General features: G+C 37.3%; 2 protein-coding genes across 5 annotated transcripts in view; both read left to right on the forward strand.

The window, feature by feature from the left end:
- The window catches only part of LOC144202051 (glypican-5-like), a 72,103-nt gene extending 64,358 nt beyond the window's left edge, over positions 1-7,745 (forward strand). For all 4 annotated transcript variants that reach the window (XM_077724982.1, XM_077724983.1, XM_077724980.1 and 1 more), the window contains one exon: positions 5,480-7,745. In XM_077724982.1, coding sequence (XP_077581108.1) covers positions 5,480-5,661 — 182 coding nt within the window. In that variant the 3' untranslated portion in view covers positions 5,662-7,745. The remainder of the gene's footprint in view (positions 1-5,479) is intronic.
- A 10,992-nt stretch (positions 7,746-18,737) lies between these two features.
- gpc1b (glypican 1b) overlaps positions 18,738-21,236 on the forward strand; it is a 42,295-nt gene continuing 39,796 nt past the window's right edge. Inside the window, exon 1 of the mRNA XM_077724566.1 lies at positions 18,738-19,273. Within this exon, the coding sequence (XP_077580692.1) occupies positions 19,114-19,273 (160 nt within the window). The 5' untranslated portion in view covers positions 18,738-19,113. The remainder of the gene's footprint in view (positions 19,274-21,236) is intronic.

Consider the following 21,236-nt stretch of genomic DNA (forward strand, 5'->3'; position numbering starts at 1 on the left):
ATTTCATCTGTAGTAACGTAATACTGAATAAATGAAGGAAAACATTCCATTGATATTGAAAAACAGAATATATGGATAATCAGGGCTGAGTCTGAACCTTGTCTCAACCTGTTAAACTCGAGTGTGAGTGAGAACATGAGAAAACATGATAAGACTCTTTTTTTCTGAATATAGGAATCTAGCCAACAATGAGTCAGGTTTAATATTTATTGTAAAATTGAAGTAAGATTGCATTAAAGTAAAGCTTCATGAGTAAAAGGCCGTTAAAACCCTTCATATTTACTGGATTATAAGGCGCCCTGTCTATTTTGGAGAAAAATCTAAGACTTAAGTGCGCCTTATAGTCGTGAAAATACAGTACTTTTTTTTGGGGGGGGGGGGGGGTTGTTTTTATTATGCGTGGAGGCCACTATTGGTTGAAGTACTATTGTTTATTCAATATATTTTTTTGCATTTATCAGTGTCAGTACAGATTTTTTTGTTTTCCATCCTTATTCTATTTCAAACTTGACTGTCGAAGCTAAATACCATATGTTCCATATATAAGGCGCACCACATTATAAGGCGCACCCTCAATGAATGGCACATTGTTTTTCTATTTATAAGGCGCACTGGATTATAAGGCGCCCTGTCTATTTTGGAGAAAATTTAAGACTTTTAAGTGCGCCTTACAGTCGTGAAAATACGGTAATTAGTCTTCAAATGTAATGATATCTGATGCAAATTAAACGTTTTAAGACAAGTGAAAACAGGCAGCAAGACATTGCTGTATGACTCACACTCCAACGTCCTCACATTTGTTGTACTGTGAGGCTGGTTTAAGATTTGATTTGAAAACTCAGTCAGTTATGCAAGAGATGACATCAAAGTATCCATCTCACCCCCTCAAAATCAAACATTAATAACATCATAGCACAAATTTTCCCCTCCAACCCTTGTGAATTAAGAACACTTTGAAGATGAAAAGGGAAATAACTTAAATCAGTGGAATTCATAGGAGGCTCATCATAAGGGGACTTCACATCAATTGCGCCTTCTCTATTGTTTATTGAAGAAGGTGCAACCCAATGACCATTGAGACTCACTAAAACTCAACAATTGTATTGTTGTATCCTTCTCACATTTCTCAAAGGACAACCTAACTCATGTGAAAGTATTTAGGATTAAAACATTTATATAGATGACATTTTTTTTGTGTGTGGATTATAAGATAGTCATATCATTGAAATCAGTTGATTTCTTGTTTTCTAAAAATCTGTTGTATTCGTTGGTGGAATTCATTGTTCGCCCATGACCGCTTTTGCTATTTGTTTCTGTATGTGTTTGAGAGAGGAAGTAAATCCCAATCCTGCCAAATAGTCCAATAGTCTATTACAACACTGAGCAGATTCTGGCAGAATGACCTTTGCTCTAACGTTGCTGTGCAGCAATGCCGGTTGCTTGGTTATCTTGATGCTTAAATTTGTACCCCAATGGTGGCCTCGGTCTGCTCCTTTTTATCCCATTCGGAGCCTATCCAGCTCCCATAGGCGTAAAATGTCAAATTTAATTCCTAGTTTTGAGTATTTGTGGGGTTATTAGTAAAACAGACTTTGGCTAACATGGTATTCTTTGGGAAGTGAACACAGAGATGGACTAATGACTTATCGTTTTCTTGTATATACTATTTCCGACAAAGCGCGTTATGCTATGGTAGTTTGAATAGAGGAAATTTTCTCTTCCATTGGAAAAATACAGTCGGTCTTTGACATTTTGTAGAATTATTCAGATAAAAATGCTGTTGTGTGCATTTTTGACTATGACATGTAGCCTTCTCAAGCGTGAAGTGTTAGCTAAGCTGTATGGAGAATTGTCTGCAACTGGTCTTGAGGGGGGGAGGGTATCAGTGCCGCATAGATCACAGCAGAGGAGGATCTCAAGACAAGTCTTAAAACTAATTTGGCAGTTTGGGTACATAGAAGAACAACATGATCTCGATAGATGTGTTCTCGGAAACTCTCAGTATTAAATTGTCAATTTACTAACGATGCATTCCCCTTTATTGAGCTTATTTTACCAAAAAAAACTGAAAAAACGAAAGAAATCACCTTACTTGTTCCTCATAAATGTTAACTGCTTCCATCAAAATAGCCTCCCTTAAAATTCAGTTATTCATTTCTGAGTTAAAGCCAGATAATAAACCTTATAAGACATACATCCACTTAAAAGGAGGTAAGATACCTTACACCACTCTGCCTCTTCTCTCTCTCTCTCTTTGGCTGCTAAACAAAGAGGCTGTTGGACTCACCAACAAACATTTCAAAAAGGTCAGACATAGCAATGGTTGAGCAGAAGAGCAAGTAGAACATGGACGGACAAAAGCAAATACATTTTACTGACTCAATGATACTCCTGTACAAGTTCAAGCACACACCAAATAAGGATTCATTGCAAACCAGTAATAGAGACAGTTATATAGTTTGTTAAATCATGAGCTAATAGCACAGCTTCGTTCCAAGTGTTGAAAGGCCACGTTAAGGTTTTTTTTTTTTGTACATGTCAAAGGTCTTTCCTCTTAATAAACATTACTTTAACACAAGGCCAATGACCTTGTTAAGAATGAGAAGTGTAGACTCTTTAACACGCAAGCCCTCCACTTGGATGCATTTCTCATCAAACCCATCATAGAGAGACCTTCAAGGTCAATAAGAGTGTGGGGGGGGGGGGTGAGAGAAGAAAATGTGGAGTATGAGGGAGGGGTTGTTGCAACGGTATAGTAGTCATCCAACACATTCCCACAATGTGCTATCAATCAAAGCTTATTTCTGTCTTGATGCAGGAATGAAACCTGTCACAGGTGCTACAAAATCCTTTTATGCATGTGTCATACATCTGGGTAAATATTTCACCCAAAAACTGTAATCCACTATCCAAGAATACATTTCCTTTCAATGGAGTAATGATATTTTGAAGAATGTTGGATCAAATCAAGGAAAGAACAGATGGATCAGGAAATATGGATTTTAAAGTTGGTGCAAATTGATAAAAAACAAATATGTCAGTCTGGGTAACAAATATTTAGTGTTGGCCTTAAGTGAGGTCTGCTGTTCTATAAATATACGTTTCTAGTTGGAACTATAAACTACAACACAGCATGCTTTAAATCAGTAGTTCGTACAAAAAAAATACTTCAAATTATGCTACTCTTTATGTTTTTATGACTACAAGAGTTCACTTTGGAACAGCTGCACATGCTAAGCCATGGAGCCAGCGTAGCTCCATTCCTTAGTTATTGCTCAACCAAGAACCCCGTAAGGCTTACACAATACACATAAATAGACCAACTCGCATTTGGTTAGCACACACTGACTAAAGTTTCTTGAGAACTCCTTGTATACATATGCAGAGATCAAAAAGGGATGAAACAAAAATAAAAAATTCAAAAAAAAAAAACAGAGGGCAGTAGGAAAAAAAAATGCAGCTTCTCTTAGGGCCAAATTATTTTACCCCCCAGAATTTCCTGTGAGACATCTTTGTGTTGTCTATCCCACTCACCTTTCAACCCCATTCTTCACCCTCCTTATCCTCGTCTTCCTCCCCCATCCATCCTTCCTCTCTTAGCCATAGCCTGAGGTAGAGCTTGTCCTTGGTGCTGTGACTAGGCATGTTCCGACCAGCTGTTTTTACTCCCTAGCCAATTGGATTTACTGTATAGTCTCCAAAACCCCCCTCCAGAAAAAAACCCAGCATATCCATCGAGCAATGCATTAGTGGTCATAGAACAAAATGAGAGTCATTTCACACTTACTCATGATTTGACCGATTGACCCACAATGCCACATGACTAAGCCATGTGAGACTGTAGCCACATTGGGTTTGTGTAAAACTCACTGCAGGCTATCTTCCCTGACAAATACTTTGGTGAAATAAGTAGCTACCGTATTTTCACGACTATAAGGCGCACTTAAAAGTCTAAAATTTTCTCCAAAATAGACAGTGCGCCTTATAATACAGTGTGCCTTATATATGGAAAAAACAGAAAACTAAAAACTAAAAACAACCACTGTCGGATATTTAAAAAAAACACAAACACCTGAAATGAAACAATACTGTTAAATATGCAGATGCCATCTTAGTTTACAAAATCTTCCATCATATAGCTCCTCCCCCTCTGCAAGATTTTATACAAAAAAATCCAAAACATCAACAATGGCTGGCTCTAGAGGTGACTGTGTAGTGAGTGCTTCATACCTGGAAATCAATAGCAATGACCGTATTTTCACGACTATAAGGCGCACTTAAAAGTCTTAAATGTTCTCCAAAATAGACAGTGCGCCTTATAATCCAGTACTTATGTTAAACTCCACAAAAAATGATTGGAATCATGTGTTCGGTACTATGATATAAATGCTTAAACTAGTCGCCAATGTTATTTATTATATGCAGTGTTATTGGACATAGGAATTGTCTACGTAATCAGCCAGGTAGCTCACATAGTGATTTAGCATTATTTGGAATTGTCGACTTCTCTATCCTGATGAGAGGCAGCCCATCCTTGCCGAAAACAATAAGCGCAATCAGATTTGGAATGAATGACGTCTTTGTCTCTATTGTCAAATGGGACAATAAAAACAACCTATGCTGGGAAGAAGTCATTCTCTTTAGACTTCAGCCTAGCCCATATCACACATGCATAATAGAGGTGAGGTCTGGAGAAGATGATTTCATTGCTTTTTTTTATTGTCCATTGTGTGTCATTTCTATCTCCACATGATCATAGCGTCCATAGACATTTCAATTTTAAACGTGGTAAGATAAGCTTTCAACATGTCATAGCTATAGTGCTTTAATGTCACCTGCCTTGTTAAGTCGCGAGTAAATTTACTCAGCAATTTCATCCATTTTTATGAGATTTGCCTCATTCGTTTACAGTTCGACTAGTTTGAAAAATTGACCTCATTTCCAAGTGCAAGATTACACTCTTTAAACAATTGGCCCTTGACACAATACAGTACACTGCAATCTTTTGTTTTTCTTCTCGTCCTTTGAGACTGGCACTCCTTGCTTGCTAGTGATAAGGCAGTTATTTTTCACATTTGAAAATTGCACTAGCCTATTTATATTTGTTTTTTTTAAAGATCCTTCAGGAGTTTTCCTACAATTTCTTATTTATCTTACTACAACAGCTACGTATAGTTCCAGTTTTGTAAATAACGGTTTAGGCAAGGTTATTTCATGTTTACAATCATTAAAGAATGTTTTGTAAAGGCATAATGGATGACTTTGATGGTAATTAACTGACCTGAAACCAATTGAACACCATTGAAAGTCATTTCTACTCATTGTGATAAACTCAGTCACAAACATGAGCGTAAACAGTCTTCAAATATTTAAAAAATGCATATCTTTGAGATATAGGAATATCTGGAGAAACCATGACCCTCACATTCCAAACTCAGGGAATAATTATATCTCTCTTTTCTTCCTTCTCTTGATTCAGTACACACAAAAGACTCCAATGAAGTTGGATCTATTGGACCAGAATTGGATGGTCCAAAGCAAAACCCAGCCAAGCCCCCATCAGTACGAGTCATAGGGGGCTCCCCACCGAGCAGCTGGTCAAGACTCCACAGCTTCGTGCTGGCCATCCTTTCACTATACTGGCAATGGACCTTGTTCTGATCTGACTCATCAATGAGAAACTGAATTACAACCAACAACACACACATGAAATTATAGACTCCAACTTGTTGGATGATAGAGAAAATAAGGCCAACTTAAATGGGAGATTCTCCTCTACGAGATGGTTTGTTTTTTGGAGCTTACAATGTGTACATCTGCAAAAAAAAGCCCATCCCATGCCAACCTGCGTATACTACACATTGACAGCCTTGCACTCTTAAAGACACACCTTTTGGCCATTTAGAAGAGGACTACATCATTGTGACTTTACATATGTCAATAATAATACTTTTTTACCTTTCATTTCGCCAGCAGAAACCACTTCATCTTCTAGAAGAACTCATATTTCCTGTATGAGGATTAGGAAATGCATGGTAGATTGAAAAATCAGTTTCCAAGGCATCTAACCCAGAAGAGCAGATTTTGATATCATCTCATGACTGAAGATCTTGGCTCATTTTAGAATGTAACCCATTTTTTTGGCAGGTAAGCCCCCACCCAACCCCAATTTCCACATATGCAAGTAGGTGTTTGTAGTCAGTAACTGTATATATACTGTAGATGGAACAATTTACCAGAGTGGATGAGATTCACAAGCCACAAAGCTCTTAGTGACTAATAGAGCTTTGTGAGCTGTTTAAATGGTTTGTAGTCCTCTGCTTTGGTGATACAGGAATGCCATTTCTATGCAAAAGAGAAAACAGCCACTTAAAGAGCATAGAAAGAAAGCCAGTATGCTCTTTGATTTTTTTTTGAATGTTTAACAGGCATCCTGTTTTGTGTGTTAGTGGAACTGCATTCTAATGCATGTACTCAAAAATAGCTGGATCAGCAGAATTTTTTTTAACATTAATCCGAAATATGAGATGGAAGTTGAATCATTTTAAGGGTCCTGGAAAAATCGGCATGCCAACTTTAGAACATCTCCTTTTCATAGCATCTTTTTTAACTATACACAAACACTCGATTCACATGGTAGTTCAAATTCCAATTTCATTCTATAATAAGATCTACTTATACATATTGTTACATTTTGTTTAGGGAGCCTAAATGGTTATTTGAATGCTGCTAACGTTAATTTTGGTCCCCCTTGGCCACCATCTGCAATAATTTTGTTTACTTAATGACTTGACATGACCCTTTAGAATAATATTTGGGTTATGTATGTCAGTATAGTTTAGATTTGGGCAACAGGAGTGTTTTTATTTTGTTATTTTATGTTCATTTTGAGTCACGTGGACGGACATATGCGACTGTACACACACAGGTAATTGACAAATTCTAATAACCCCCAACTCACATTAAACAAGATATTTTAGATGTATATTTTTATCCCCCAATTGGCTGTTACCTGATATTTTTGAATCTTAAGGAGATTTAACAATATTTGTAAGAAGCCTTGTTCTTATCTGACAGGTTCATACTTGTTTTTTTTCTCTTTAACTTGCCATGATACATGATTTTGCCACTTGAAATGAAGAAAAAACAGAAAAAAACGTAAATCATCATAGTACGCTTAGTAAAAAATCCCAACATAATAGTGTTAGAACACATTTTTTGAAATGTTCCGGCTCTGGTTACAGATTAAGATTCACAGTGGTAGCCATTGTGCTAGTATTTCTTAATGACTTCATTGTGTGTTCTGTTCTAATGCAAGAAATGTTTTTCTTTCAAACAGTTACGATAACAAGTAATGCCCCCCCAAACCCCCTCCTAGCCACCCACCCTAATGCCGAACGTTCCTCACAAATCCACCAGATTACAAGTAAATCCACATTTGTTTCCGTGCAAAAAGGAGCTAAACAAGCAAACGACACTCCTTATACAACAACTCCCATCCTGCTTTCCCTTTTTGTGTATAAATGTTGCCGCTGTTGTTGGAGAGAGAGTAAAGCACGTCTGATATTCATGAATGTATAATCTGCAGGGCTATGCTAGCCAATACAGTATTAAAATTGGCAATGCCTAAAAGATGCACATGTACATTTAAACTCTGTTAGGTTAATATTGGTGTTTAATTCCTAATTTCTATCACAATATAAATAGATGTTGGACGAATGGCAAAATTAGGTGTGGGCAATAATGCATGGCAGTTGAAAATGTGTCAAATTTTGTTCATAAATTTCTTTCCCATAAATCACATGCTGCCATTATATTGCCGCCTGTGTAAAAATTGTACATATTTAAGTAACTTAACTTGCTTTGTCTCTTATTGCATCTCTTTTTATGAAGTTTTATTTCATTTGCTTTGCTCTTTCAGTTTATTCTCGACCAATGAGAATGCACCTGTAGCTGGACAAAAACAACTTAGTCGATCAAAGATAAAATCTTAAACATTAGATTGCTTATCACACTCATTTTAAGGAAAACAATGTTTCCAAAAATGTCTACTTTGGTTTTTTTTAATGTTAGTATGTCGTTGCGTACTTTAGCTGTCTAATAAAAAAAGAATGTGAATGTCTACATTCATGACACGGAGAAAAAATATGAAACATTTCATCATATAATAATGATATTTGTTGCACAAGTACTGATTCATAATGCAAAAACAGGTTTGTAATGCCATTCTTGCGTCTTAAAACAAGAAATAACTTGACATTTCTTTTTCAAATGACTAAAAAGTATGATATTTGCTTCCTAAAACATAGAATAAAAGTCCAAAATCATTAGTTCCCCCCAAAAAATGAAAACATTTGCTACATCCTACTGGTAAGAAGTCATGATTGTTATGCAGTGCACTGTTTGACCTTCTCTATTTTCATCAAAGAGGCTACGGTGTTAAACATATGAGTCTGTGCTTCCAACCGAAATAGAATGGGCAAAAGTAGGTTCATGTACTGACATAGCCATTGCCTGCAACCCTCTACTCGCTCTGCTGATATGTAGCTGACCTGTTGGATACTGGGAAAGTGCCTATTCATGGACTCTGTAAGTCAGCATTAATACAAGAAGTATCACAAAATATCACAATGTTTAGTTTTATAAAGTCGACCTGTCTCATTTCTAAGTCCATTCCTTCCAATAAGTATCAGATTCCAAACCAACGTTGAGCTAAACCCACGTCCTCAAATGGATTCCAATGTTATTCCATTTATTGGATCAGGTACAATTAAAACAGTTCACGATAAGGGTTTTGTTTTCCCATCATTAACGTTTAAGGACAAGATTTCAATGGCTGTACTTCAGGCACTTGAAGCCTCTACCACACCCACACTGTTTTTATCATCAGCCTATCAGCGCAAATAGCTAATGACACTTTCCTGGCAGAGTGGACAGAGTGGCCGCAAGCCCTTACATCGACATCCACCCTAATACCAGTGGTTTCATCCAACTGGTTTCTCCCACTATTGCAGACTTTAACTTGCATGCAGACTGTATTAGATTCCTGGAGTCTATTTTATACCGCGGCTGTCTGGCCCGACTGTAGACAGCGGCAAAAAAAGTGTCCTTTGCAAGGATATCAAGCCTCGTTTTACCAGAGCTAGAATGGATCTACTTTTGTCGCCAACCCAAAAGCCTTAGGCTGTCTGTCCTCTTCTTAATAACCACTCTTTGTGACACAAACCAATAAATTACGCAAACAAAGCTAACAGTCTCCAAATGGCTTTTTTTTTCTTCTCATCCCACATAACAGAAACACTTAAAAAAAGTCAACTGTTTATTTAATACTGTGGTTTACACTAGATGACAAGATAGCTGACACATATTTTTTTATTTCCAGATAGAAATATAATCACACTTGTTCATTTCTATGTACAGCCTTGGGCTCTGTTTACGTGGATGTTTTGATGGAGAGTTGTTTATGAAAGCTTTTTAATAAACACGTTATTTCCTTCTCAAGTTCATTTTCAGATCTGCTTTCCTCAAGAAGATGCTGACGTCAAAACACAGTCATGAGAGGTATGTGTCAAGAGGTATTCTTATACGTTCTCAGGAAATCTCGGGGGGTCCAGAGGTTTTGATGCACAGTCTCAGGAAGATTAAAAAAAAAAAAAACAGAAGATGGCCAAGCATAGATAACAAGCTATTACTTCAACACCTGTTCTTGACTGGACGTTTGGTCGCCGGTCAAATGGTGACAGATAGTTTACTGTTGAAATCGGCTCTCAAAATTATATTCATGAGAGATGGTATAATATTTAAGAGAGAGAGTTTAATATCTAAGTACTGTTTAATATCTAAGTACTGTTTAATATCCAAGTACTGTTTAATATCCAAGTACTGTTTAATATCCAAGTACTGTTTAATATCCAAGTACTGTTTAATATCTAAGTACTGTTTAATATCTAAGTACTGTTTAATATCTAAGTGCTGTTGAAACCTGCTCTCAAAATTATATTCATGGGAGTTTAATATCTCAATATCTACTGTTTTTAACAGTATTTGGATATTAAACAGCACTTAAATAACAAACAGTACTTAGATATTAAACAGTACTTAGATATTAAATAGTACTTAGATATTAAACTACTTAGATATTAAACAGTATTTAGATATTAAAGAGTACTTAGATGTTAAACAGTACTTGGATATTAAACTCTCTCTCTTAGATTTTAAACTCTCTCATGAATATAATTTTGAGAGCTGGTTTCGACAGTAAACTCTGTCACCACTTGACCGGCACACAAAAGACCGGCGACCAAACGTCCAAGCACGGTTATTGACTGTGGCAAAAGTAGAACCATCATATTCAATGTAGAAGCGACATCAAGCCAAATGGGTTCTGCAGCACAAATGTGACATCTTAAAGCTCACTTTCATTGATTCTCTAAGTCCAGTGAGTGCTTCTGCCACTTCTGGTGCACAGAATGCTAGCTTACTGTCAGCAAGTGCAAGTGAGAGTTGGGGCGACATGAGGTCACAGCTGCTCAGCTGTCCGTCTGGTCTATTTTAAATGGCAGCACACATCAGCGCTTCTGTCTCAGCAGCTCAGCCAGCCAAGTCCACACCTCATCTTCTCAACACGCATCTAATCTATGCTCAACATCGTCCTGTCGTGCTCGTGTCGTAAAAATTTTCCGACAATGGACTACTCGGCGTAAACTGTCGACGGACTGACACTTAATAGTTGTTGGCCTTCTCATGCATTGTGTGCTGGCAAAAATAACATGGCTTTTTTTACAAGCTTTGCACACATACTGAGCCACTTTTCAACTTTAGAGGGCGCGTAAAATCCTGATGACATTTAAAGGTACAGTGAATCGATAAAAATTAATATTTTATTGGAGAAACTGTACATGTGGTTTATTACAAAATGCATCTGTCAATCTAGGCAAACAGGAAAATAGTATATGACTCATTACACAAGTGAGGACAAATTAAGTGGACATTTTTTTCATTGGCTCATTAATTTCTTCATTATTCGTGAAATTTTCAAGAAGTCAGGGACACAAAATGCATTTCAATCCAAGGAGAACTTATCAATGATGGACCAGGGCGAGGGACAGTCAGGATGTGAACATTTAAAATGATTGTGTACAATGTTTTGCAAAAGATGGAAGAAGGAATCACAGATAGAAGGGAAGTACCAGTAAAACAAGGGTAAATTAAGAAGGATCATATGAACTAAAACAATTAATGAAGAGAAATACTTAGTTAATAACGTATCTTTTCTATACTGCATTATTACATTGGTTAATTTCAAGGTATTTTAAGGAATATTGCAGGTTTTCTAACAGAAGAGAAGTTCTAATGCAGACGTTTAGAGTCTAAAATGTTTACTATCCACAAAGGACATGGCTATCACCTGTTTAAATACAATCAAATAATTTTCTTAGAATTTTTACATTAAAAAAAGTTGGAGGGATTAGCAACACAGAGTTATATCTGCAATAACTGACAAAACGTGTAATAATTTGCTTTGGTCTTTCTCATCATTGGCCTCACTAATCAATTTCAATCACCAGAAATAATGTATGTGCGTGAATCGCAGTCACACGAGACTGGTCATCATGTCGAGTTCAATTCCCCTTCAGACTCGCTCTATTTGTCAAGACTTGCTACTTCTTCGTGTCCTGGAAATGGATGAGCATAGCTTTGACTGTCCCTTTTGGCTCCCTTTGGTGTCATTATACCTTCCCAGATCTATTTCTTACTCTTTCTTCTCGAATCATCATCATTATTGGCACAGGACAGAATTGTTGTCTACTCTTACTGTCACTCCTGCTACTTTTCTACTCCATGCCAGAATTTCTAAATTGGTTCCATCAGAGTTTATGTTGTGACTGGTGTGTAACTTGGGGATCATGTATTATTCAAAGAGGGTATCTGTAATAGAAAAGTGACTTTGAAATGCTTGTACACAAATTAAGGAAAGTTGTTGCAGTTGAGTAAACAAGCACTCTTGTATGAGGAAAATACTGATTTTTGTGTAATGAAATGAAACCTCTTGTGAGCAAACATTGTCGGCCCGGAAAGAAGGTAACAACATATTTTTCGATTTGAAGGCAAGACAAAGCAGAACAGATTAAAAGATGCTATCTTAAATGGGTTGTATTGAGTGAGATAACGTAGCTGTGACAGTGATTTTTAGCTCCCTGTGTTGTCAACCCTCAAATAAATTACATTGACCTTGGCATTAAATCACGAGGCTAAAGTACAAATATAAATTGTTTTAAATAACAGCAACTAAACATAGGATTTAACCTTGTTCTATTTATTCGCTACAAATATATTACCGTATTTTCACGACTATAAGGCGCACCGCATGATAAGGCGCACCCTCAATGAATGACATTTTTTCCATATATAAGGCGCACTGGATTATAAGGCGCACTGTCTATTTTGGACAAAAAATTTAAGACTTAAGTGCGCCTTATAGTCGTGAAAATACGGTAATTGCTATTGACTTCCAGGTATGAAGCACTCACTACTTTACAGTCACCTCTAGAGCCAGCCATTGTTGATGTTTTGGATTTTTTTTGGTATAAAATCTTGCAGTGGGGGAGGAGCTATATGATGGAAGATTTTGTAAACTAAGATGGCATCTGCATATTTAACAGTATTGTTTCAGTTCAGGCGTTTTTGTTTTTTTAATATCCGACAGTGGTGGTTTTTCGTTTCCTTTTTTTTTCATATATAAGGCACACTGGATTATAAGGCGCACTGTCTATTTTGGAGAAAATTTAAGACTATTAAGTGTGCCTTATAGTCGTGAAAAAACGTTACGCAAATCAATCAGTTGAGTTGAATTCTTTCCAGTTTAATCGGAGAAACTTTTAAAAAATATATAAAAATGCTAATTGGACAATAACTTTTACCACACTCCTCGATACCCTATCTGTAGAAAGTCAAACTATGACTTATTGGTCAAGTGGAAGTGCCAAAACATATTCCCTCTCCAAAAAATGATCCTAGTAGATAACTCAAATCTAGCCCAATTATAATTAGTATACTATGTACTTCTTCTGTTATGGTCTGATATCATGAAAGAGGTTATCTCGACCTTAGAAATTATTCATGCACTTCTCTACTTATTTATTGATTATTTATTCATTTGTTCTTGTTATTTTTGGACTTCATAGTGAAGCTTTAAATCTCATTATAATTGTATAATGACAATAAAAGCATTGTTTTATCTGGGAAGTTTTTTTCCATTCATCTTGACTGGCGCCAACCTCATTCGGCACTTCTCACTTGGGTGCACAAGTGCTTATAATTCGCCATAAAATCTTTCACTTTCTCCTTTTAAATAGTGTTCTTTCAATCTCACACCTGATTCTTGCTTCACATTTCTTTGGATTGATCTCTTGCCTTGTCATTTTCTGGTTATCGTCTCAGCCTTTACAGGTTTTTCCCATCGTCCTTTTTCTGATTTCAGTTTGTCGGTTTGATGTCATGCTGCCATGATATCACAGTCTGGTGCTTTTATCCTCCATCTTTACCCCATTGAACTTCATCCTGGAGATATTGAATAGACGAATGACATTCTGGTTTGTTTGGCACAACAAAATGCAAATACTCGTTTGTGACTCACTGAGAATTAAAGCATCATGGCAACATTTTTATTTGTCTCACTTTGAATGTTGCATCCCTCTGTGCTCTGCTTATTTATATCCTCCTTCTGTGTTATCATGCTTCATAAGCTTGTCTCACCCTCTGGGTTTGTGCAATGGTTCTCATTTTTTATCATCTGTCAGTCAACCTCCTGTACATTTGCAAAATGCTCCTTTTGTATGTCGGCATATGTGACAGACGCTTGATACATATTGCAGATGAACTTGTAAAGGAGGAGCATAATGGCAGACATGGGGACTTAAAACATTGCAATTTTGATTTTTATGAATTCATTATCTGTACTGCTTATCCTCACTTGGGTTGAGGGGGTGCTGAAGTTTATAGCGGCTAACTAAGGGCAGTTTGTGGGGGACACCCTGAATTGGTGAACTCGATTTCATGTGGGACGGACCATTTTAGATATGATATTTCAATTTTTTTTAAATAAATGGATTAAATAGACTGGATTAAAGGGCCTGAAAATTCAGTTATTTCATAGATTTGAAACAATGTTTATTTCAGCTTTTTAAAATATATTTTTAGATTTTACAACATGATTTTTTACCTAAAACACAGAAAAGATTTAAAAAAAAATACAATTATTGATTTAAAAGGGGGAAAATCAGGAAATATAATATACATCTATGCTCTTCATTTCAATTTGATCCTAAAACAGAAAGTCGGCATGCATAATTTACTTTCCCGGGCCACACAAAATGATGCAGCGGGCCAGATTTGGCCCCCGGGCCGCCACTTTGACATCTGTGATTTAGAGTTACCCACTGTGTTATTGGGAGGCGGCCTTGCTAACCACTTGTCCACTGTGCCGCCACATTTTGGACTTTTCTCACTGTTTTGAAAAGGTAAAACCACAACCTCATGCTTTTCTAATACATTATTATTATTTCTATTCTATCATTTCAAAATCTATTGATGCATTTTATGTCATATATCAACTTTATTTGTCTTGTCAATGTATTCCTTTATTTTTCCATGTCCCAACTCCACCACAAGAAACATTAAGAGATCATCAGCGTAATGTCATGTCTACAACCTTGAATTTAACATCTTGAGGTAAGTTAGATCCTTTTTTTATCTTAAAAAGTTGTCATTCCCTTATTTGTAGCTCACCTTATGAAATATATTGTCGACACCCAAGCAATAGGCCTCCTCACCATGACTACATGTAACACAACAGAGACAGACAAATGAGTTGTAAGGTTATTTCTCATTGCTGGCATTGGACCCTAACCCTTTTTAATCGGTCTCCCAAACTTCCCCTGGCGTACTGGTCCTCATTAGAAGGCCTTTCATGGTCAGGCCCAATAAAAAACTTCAATGGGAAGAAAACACGGCTGCTGTGCTGCTGAGCGTTAATTATATAGACACATCAAGACAGTGGAGGACCAACTAGTTTCTCTGTCGCAGAACTATGGCCACATGTGGAAAACTGGGGTACACACACAAATAACACACTAAAATGTAGTGTACACAGAAGCTATGTTCTTCTAAATACAAACACAATTTAAAAAATCTGAACATAACACAATTTAGAAGAAAAATGTAAATTAAGCCAGGGCGACCCAGTGGAGCGAGTGGTTAGTGTGTCGGCCTTACAGCTTTGGGGTACTGGGTTCAAATCCAGGTCATGTCTATCTGTGTGGAGTTTGAATTGGATTGGATAACTTTATTTATCCCGTATTTGGGAAATTTTGTTGTCACAGTAGAAAGAGGGTGAGAATACAGACACAGCAAAATACATTGTAAACATAAATAGATAGGTAATTAGTAAGTTAATAAATAAATATATGAATAAATTTATAAATAAATAAGCATGTTGCTGAAATATACATGTTTGTGTATATACATCCATATACATATAAATAAACACATATATATATATACACATAGATGTACATGCATGTATAGTTGCATATTCTCCTGTGTGGGTTTCCTCTGGGTACCTTGGTTTCCTCCCCCATTTCAAAAACATGCATGATAGGCTGAGTATTTATGGTTGTGCCCTGCTTGGGTAGGGCTCCAGCACCCCCCACGACTCTAATGAGGATAAAGCGATTCAGAAAATAGGATGAGATGAGATGTAAACTAAGTCAGTCTGGAATTCCCTTTTTAAAAAATGGGTGAAGTGAATATCTTATCTATAATATTGGAGACAATTATGTTTAAACATAGGAAATAACAGTTAAGTTACACTTTGCGACAAGTTTGACATCAGTTATACCAAAGCTAGTTTGCACTGGAAGTCATTTAGAAAATACCAGCCAGGATGTGTCAGAATGCCAAAGAAACTGGTAGGCTTATTAGTTTTGGGGTGTGAAGTTAAATAAATTGCTGGATAAAGTTTCCTAACTCAGAAAGTTCCAGCAATGAGTCTTTCCCAAGTTATGTGTTGTAAAGCCTGAGCCAGCTGCGGGATAACCGTTTGAGCCTAATGGATTCAGTGTCTTTATTGGGAGAACAATAAGCATGTTGCTATATTCCGCACCATTTGATATGAATAAATATTAATATATTTTTTTTAGGTCCACTCTGCACGTTATAATGTCAGTACACAGCACGTTAATTCAAATTAACTTGAACACATACCAATTCTGGTGTCATCTTAGTTTGTTTTTGTTCCATCTTGCAAGCAAATGAAGACTGTTTCATATTTTTGGCTTAAGGAAACTAGAACTGTCACTATAAAAAGATTTTCATATTTTCCCATGTTGCTTTTCTTTGGTCTTTGTTTTTTTGGGTGTGCCTGACCACAGTGTCTTCACTCATGTCGATCCACAATGGAAAACTTTAGGCAAAAAATGTGCTCAACAGACTTTCAAAGCTTTTGTTTTGTAAAACAATGTGTCACTATCTCTTTAATATGCCTAAGGCAAAGAGAAATGAAGGGTCCAGCGGCGGTAAATAGTGGAATATTTTATTTAATCCCAGTTCTTTGTGTACATCCGTAACCTGGACACAGCCATAGCCTTCCCTTTTTATTAATGTCATTTTAATTTGGTGTAAATTCCATGGATGAAACAACTACCGTATTTTCACGACTATAAGGCGCACTTAAAAGTCTTAAATTTTCTCCAAAATAGACAGTGCGCCTTATAATCCAGTGCGCCTTATATATGGAAAAACCAAAAAACTAAAAACGAAAAACCACCACTGTCAGATATTAAAAAAAAAAAAACGCCTGAACTGAAACAATACTGTTAAATATGCAGATGCCATCTTAGTTTACAAAATCTTCCATCATATAGCTCCTCCCCACTGCAAGATTTTATACAAAAGAATCCAAAACATCAACAATGGCTGGCTCTAGAGGTGACTGTAAAGTAGTGAGTGGTTCATACCTAGAAGTCAATAGCAATTACCATATTTTCACGACTATAAGGTGCACTTAAAAGTCTTAAATTTTCTCCAAAATAGACAGTGCGCCTTATAATACAGTGCGCCTTATATATGGAAAAAATGTCAATAACTAATCAGTGAATAGACCAAAGTGAACCAAACTATGGGAACATAGCTAACTAACCTGCTACAACATGATCTTTTTTCGCAATAATGCAGGTGGTTGGCACACCGAAAAAGAAACATATTGACAAAAGTGAACTGTTTCAGACAAAATCCATATCAGGGAAACTCCTGAGGACCAGCAGGTGACAGGTGAAAAGCATGCTGGGACTCGCTGGCCGTTAAATTGAGCCGCGAGGAGTGATGTGGCAGCTTCTACGTGCTCAGCAAGGAGTGGAAAAAAACCTCAGTACTGACCTGTACTGTACAGGCGGCGGGAGAGTGCACTGTGGGGGATGATTGGGCATGCCTACAGTTCACCTGGGACATCTGCTGGGCTCCGAATCAAGTTGTCAGGACGCGTTCACATTCCTGCACCATTAAAAGACACATTCTGCCTGCTGTAAAATGACAGATGTGTCGTTGATAGCAATGACATGTACATTGCAATAGGTAAACATACCATAACATTATGTGAAAGCTGAACAAATACCACACTTATCTATAACATTTTATGAACCGCTTTATCGTCACTAGGGTCGCAGGGGGTGCTGGAGCATATCCTAGCTGACTTCAAGCCAGAGGCAGGGAACACCAGGAATTACCAATCGATAGGGATAAGTAGACAAACAACTATTTATGCTCACATTCATACTTAGGGGCAATTTTAGAGTGTCCAATCAGCCTACTTTGTTTTTGTAATGTGGGAGGAAACTGGAATACCCAGAGAAAACCCACAAAGGAGTCCATCAGGTGATAAATAGTCCAATGTAGAGCTTGACAAGGTGCTGGATATTTCAGACATGCAAAGTCCACACAAATGGACTTACCTGGATTTGATCCCAGATCTCCCAATGCGAAGCGGACGCACCAACCACTAGCCCACCGGGTTGATAGGTCACACCCACATTTCCATATTATACCTTTTCTTGATGTGATGGACACTAGTGTGGACATTAAGACTATTATATTAACTTGCCATTGGAAATGTTGATTCTTCTTCATATCAGTTTCAATACAAAGTATGATTGTTTAGTTATTTTCCTTAAATAATTCAGACTATAACAAACCTTTGTGTTGTTTTTTTTAAGGTTAATTCTCTCCATTCAATGTAATGAACATCACTATATCATTCCAATTTCAATACAATGTATGCTTATTTAATTATTTTCCTTAAATCATTCAGCCTATTCCAAACCTTTTGTGTTGATTCTTTGGGTGGGGCTGGAACATATTTTATTAATGACATTCCCATTAATTTAAAAAAGGGGAATATTATTATCAGTTTTCTTCTAAATTACCAGTGTGAAATTAAACGCGAATTTAAAGTTTCAACCAACATATGATTTTCCCCATTTACGCATGGTATGAGCAATTTTTTAAAAAGACATTTCCCCTTACAAATTGCTCCCACAGTGCGTCAGATCTAGTGAGAATTTAAGAGATAGCGCTGAAAGAGGAGTGCTAAGTGCGCGTATCTCCCAGTTGAGATCCTAGTCATCAGTAAGCCCCCCTCCCACCCCGGGAACGCCCCCTTCCTTCCCTCCCTCCCGGACTCCTTCCTTCCCTGTCGGCTCGTCCTAATTGCCGGTATAGACGCGTCGTGCATGAGGCTGCGCAAAAGCAGGCGGCACCACGTCAAGCTCCACGTTGGACTATTTCTCACCTGACGGACTCCATTTAATTAAGATCTCATTGTCTTGCTTCTTATTTCACCTGGACGCCAACAAAAGTGGATTTTTTAAAGCTCACCGCGTAACACGATAATATTTTTCCTATTGTTTTTATTTTTTTTTAGGACCGGACGATTGCCGTCACTTCAGGATAAGGAAAAAATATTGAGCGTTTTTTTGTTTGTTTTTGTTTGTTTTTTATAGACGCCCTCTGGATTGTTGTATCATTTCTTTTTGCACTTGACTGAGTTGACATTGTGCCGGGATGGATTCTCGAATCGTGGAAGCTCTGGTGCTGTGCTTGTTGATGGCCACAGCCTGCGGGGACAAAGGCTCCGGTAAAGCCAGGAGTTGTTTGGATATACGGCACTTTTATACCGGGAAAGGATTCTCCTTGGATGGGGTTCCACAGTCTGAAATATCCGGTGAGTGTGATCAACTCTGCAGTTATCTCTATCCTTAAAAAAAAAACACCACGTGCTGGCTGAAAGAGCTTTCAAAAGCAAAATCAGGATTATTTAGTATTTTAATTTTGTGTAAAAGTGTATTGATGAGAAATATTGCAATCCAAGAAATGTCTATTTGTCTATCTGTCTATTTGTCTAACTGTCTATTTGTTTATCTGTCTATTTTGTTTATTTGTCTATCTATCATCAAACAAATCATCACAACAATAGATATCTTAAACTGAAAAATTGTCTATTTATATTTTAATTGTTTAAAATGTGCATTCATGAGGTAAAAGATGGGAGGTAAGTGAACTTTTGGATTGAATACTTGGTATAATGCTACTTTGGCAGTAGAAACCTTAATTAAATGTTTTGGATAGCAGCAGATTTGCCATAAACTTAAGTATTTGAATAAAAATTTGACCCATCCTTCTTTATAAAACTTAAATTTTCTCTCTTGAGGTGACTACATCTTGAATAGGTTGACATCAGGAGTATAATTATGAACTTTTATAAAGCAGAGAGAGGTTGAAAATGTATTAAAGTCTAGGCACATCAAAACAAATTTATCTGTCAAATAAACACCCAAAATAATATTGTGACACTAGTATGAAAATATTTTGAACACCTTAAACATTCATACTGCTGTGAAGCTCTGGTTTTATATTATATAATGTCAATTATGAACTTCTGCAAGTTTTTTGTCCTATTTATATCATGGGAAGGGTTTTTTTTTCAATGTATTTTCTTGCTCGTGAAATTTTGGCAATGAAACAAAGCTGAATTGAAGTCCGTAAATCTGCATTGAAATATTGTTGTTCATTGACAGCTCCTTCAAAAATATTTGACACTTGCTGGGTATAACAGTTTGTTTTATTGTGGACTCTATTTTGCTGCAGACATATGCAAACACATTCGCTCGCTCGCAGGAGCCTGCCTGGTGGCTGGGAATTGTTGCTTATTATAAATGAGCAGCCGGTCACTTGAGTGTGAGCTGTGAGCGCACCGTGTTACTCATCACTGTGTCATCCATAGGCTAATGTCAGCCTCTCTGCAGCTCAGATGATTACACGTGTGCCTCTTTTGGAATTCGGTGGGTGGCTTTCACACATGCATCAAAACATGCACTTGCACATTTCATAGTTTGTGCTGTGGCAGGTACCGTACATGCACTGACAAGTAAGACAGCAAGCACTGTTGCTGAATATGAAAAAACAGACGACAATATTTATTTGGTAGTGTCTTATTCACTGTGGCCGGGCGTTTGGTCGCCGGGCGTTTGGTCGCCGGGCGTTTGGTCGCCGGGCGTTTGGTCGCCGGGCGTTTGGTCGCCGGGCGTTTGGTCGCCGGGCGTTTGGTCGCCGGGCGTTTGGTCGCCGGGCGTTTGGTCACCGGGCGTTTGGTCGCCGGTCTTTTGGTCCCTTTTGGTCACCAGTCAATTGTACTTAGATATTACACAGTACTTAGATATCAAACAGTACTTAGATATCAAACAGTACTTAGATATCAAACAGTACTTAGATATTAAACAGTACTTAGATATCAAACAGTACTTAGATATTTAACTCTCTCTCTTAGATATTAAACTCTCTGTCATTAATATAATTTTGAGATCTGGCTTCAACAGTAAACTCTCTGTCACCATTTGACCTTTGGCCAAAAGACCGGGGACCAAAAGGGACCAATAGACCGGCGACCAAACGTCCGGCACCCTTATTCACAAGCCCAAACAAAAAAAAAAGTAGAGGGCAGTAAGTACCATAGTCCTTTCTTGGATTGGTATTTTCAGTCTGTGAAGATTGCAGTGATTTTGCTTTGACTTGTCATGTCACCCTACATCAAAAGATGCAAAGGACCAAATAGTAATTCCAGACTTTGAATTTAGGTCTGGACTATAGTGAAATAATTAATGGCCAAGCTCTTCCTCTCTTGCTTTCTT

This window comes from Stigmatopora nigra, chromosome 9 (assembly GCF_051989575.1).
Source record: "Stigmatopora nigra isolate UIUO_SnigA chromosome 9, RoL_Snig_1.1, whole genome shotgun sequence".
Taxonomy (NCBI): Eukaryota; Metazoa; Chordata; class Actinopteri; order Syngnathiformes; family Syngnathidae; genus Stigmatopora; species Stigmatopora nigra.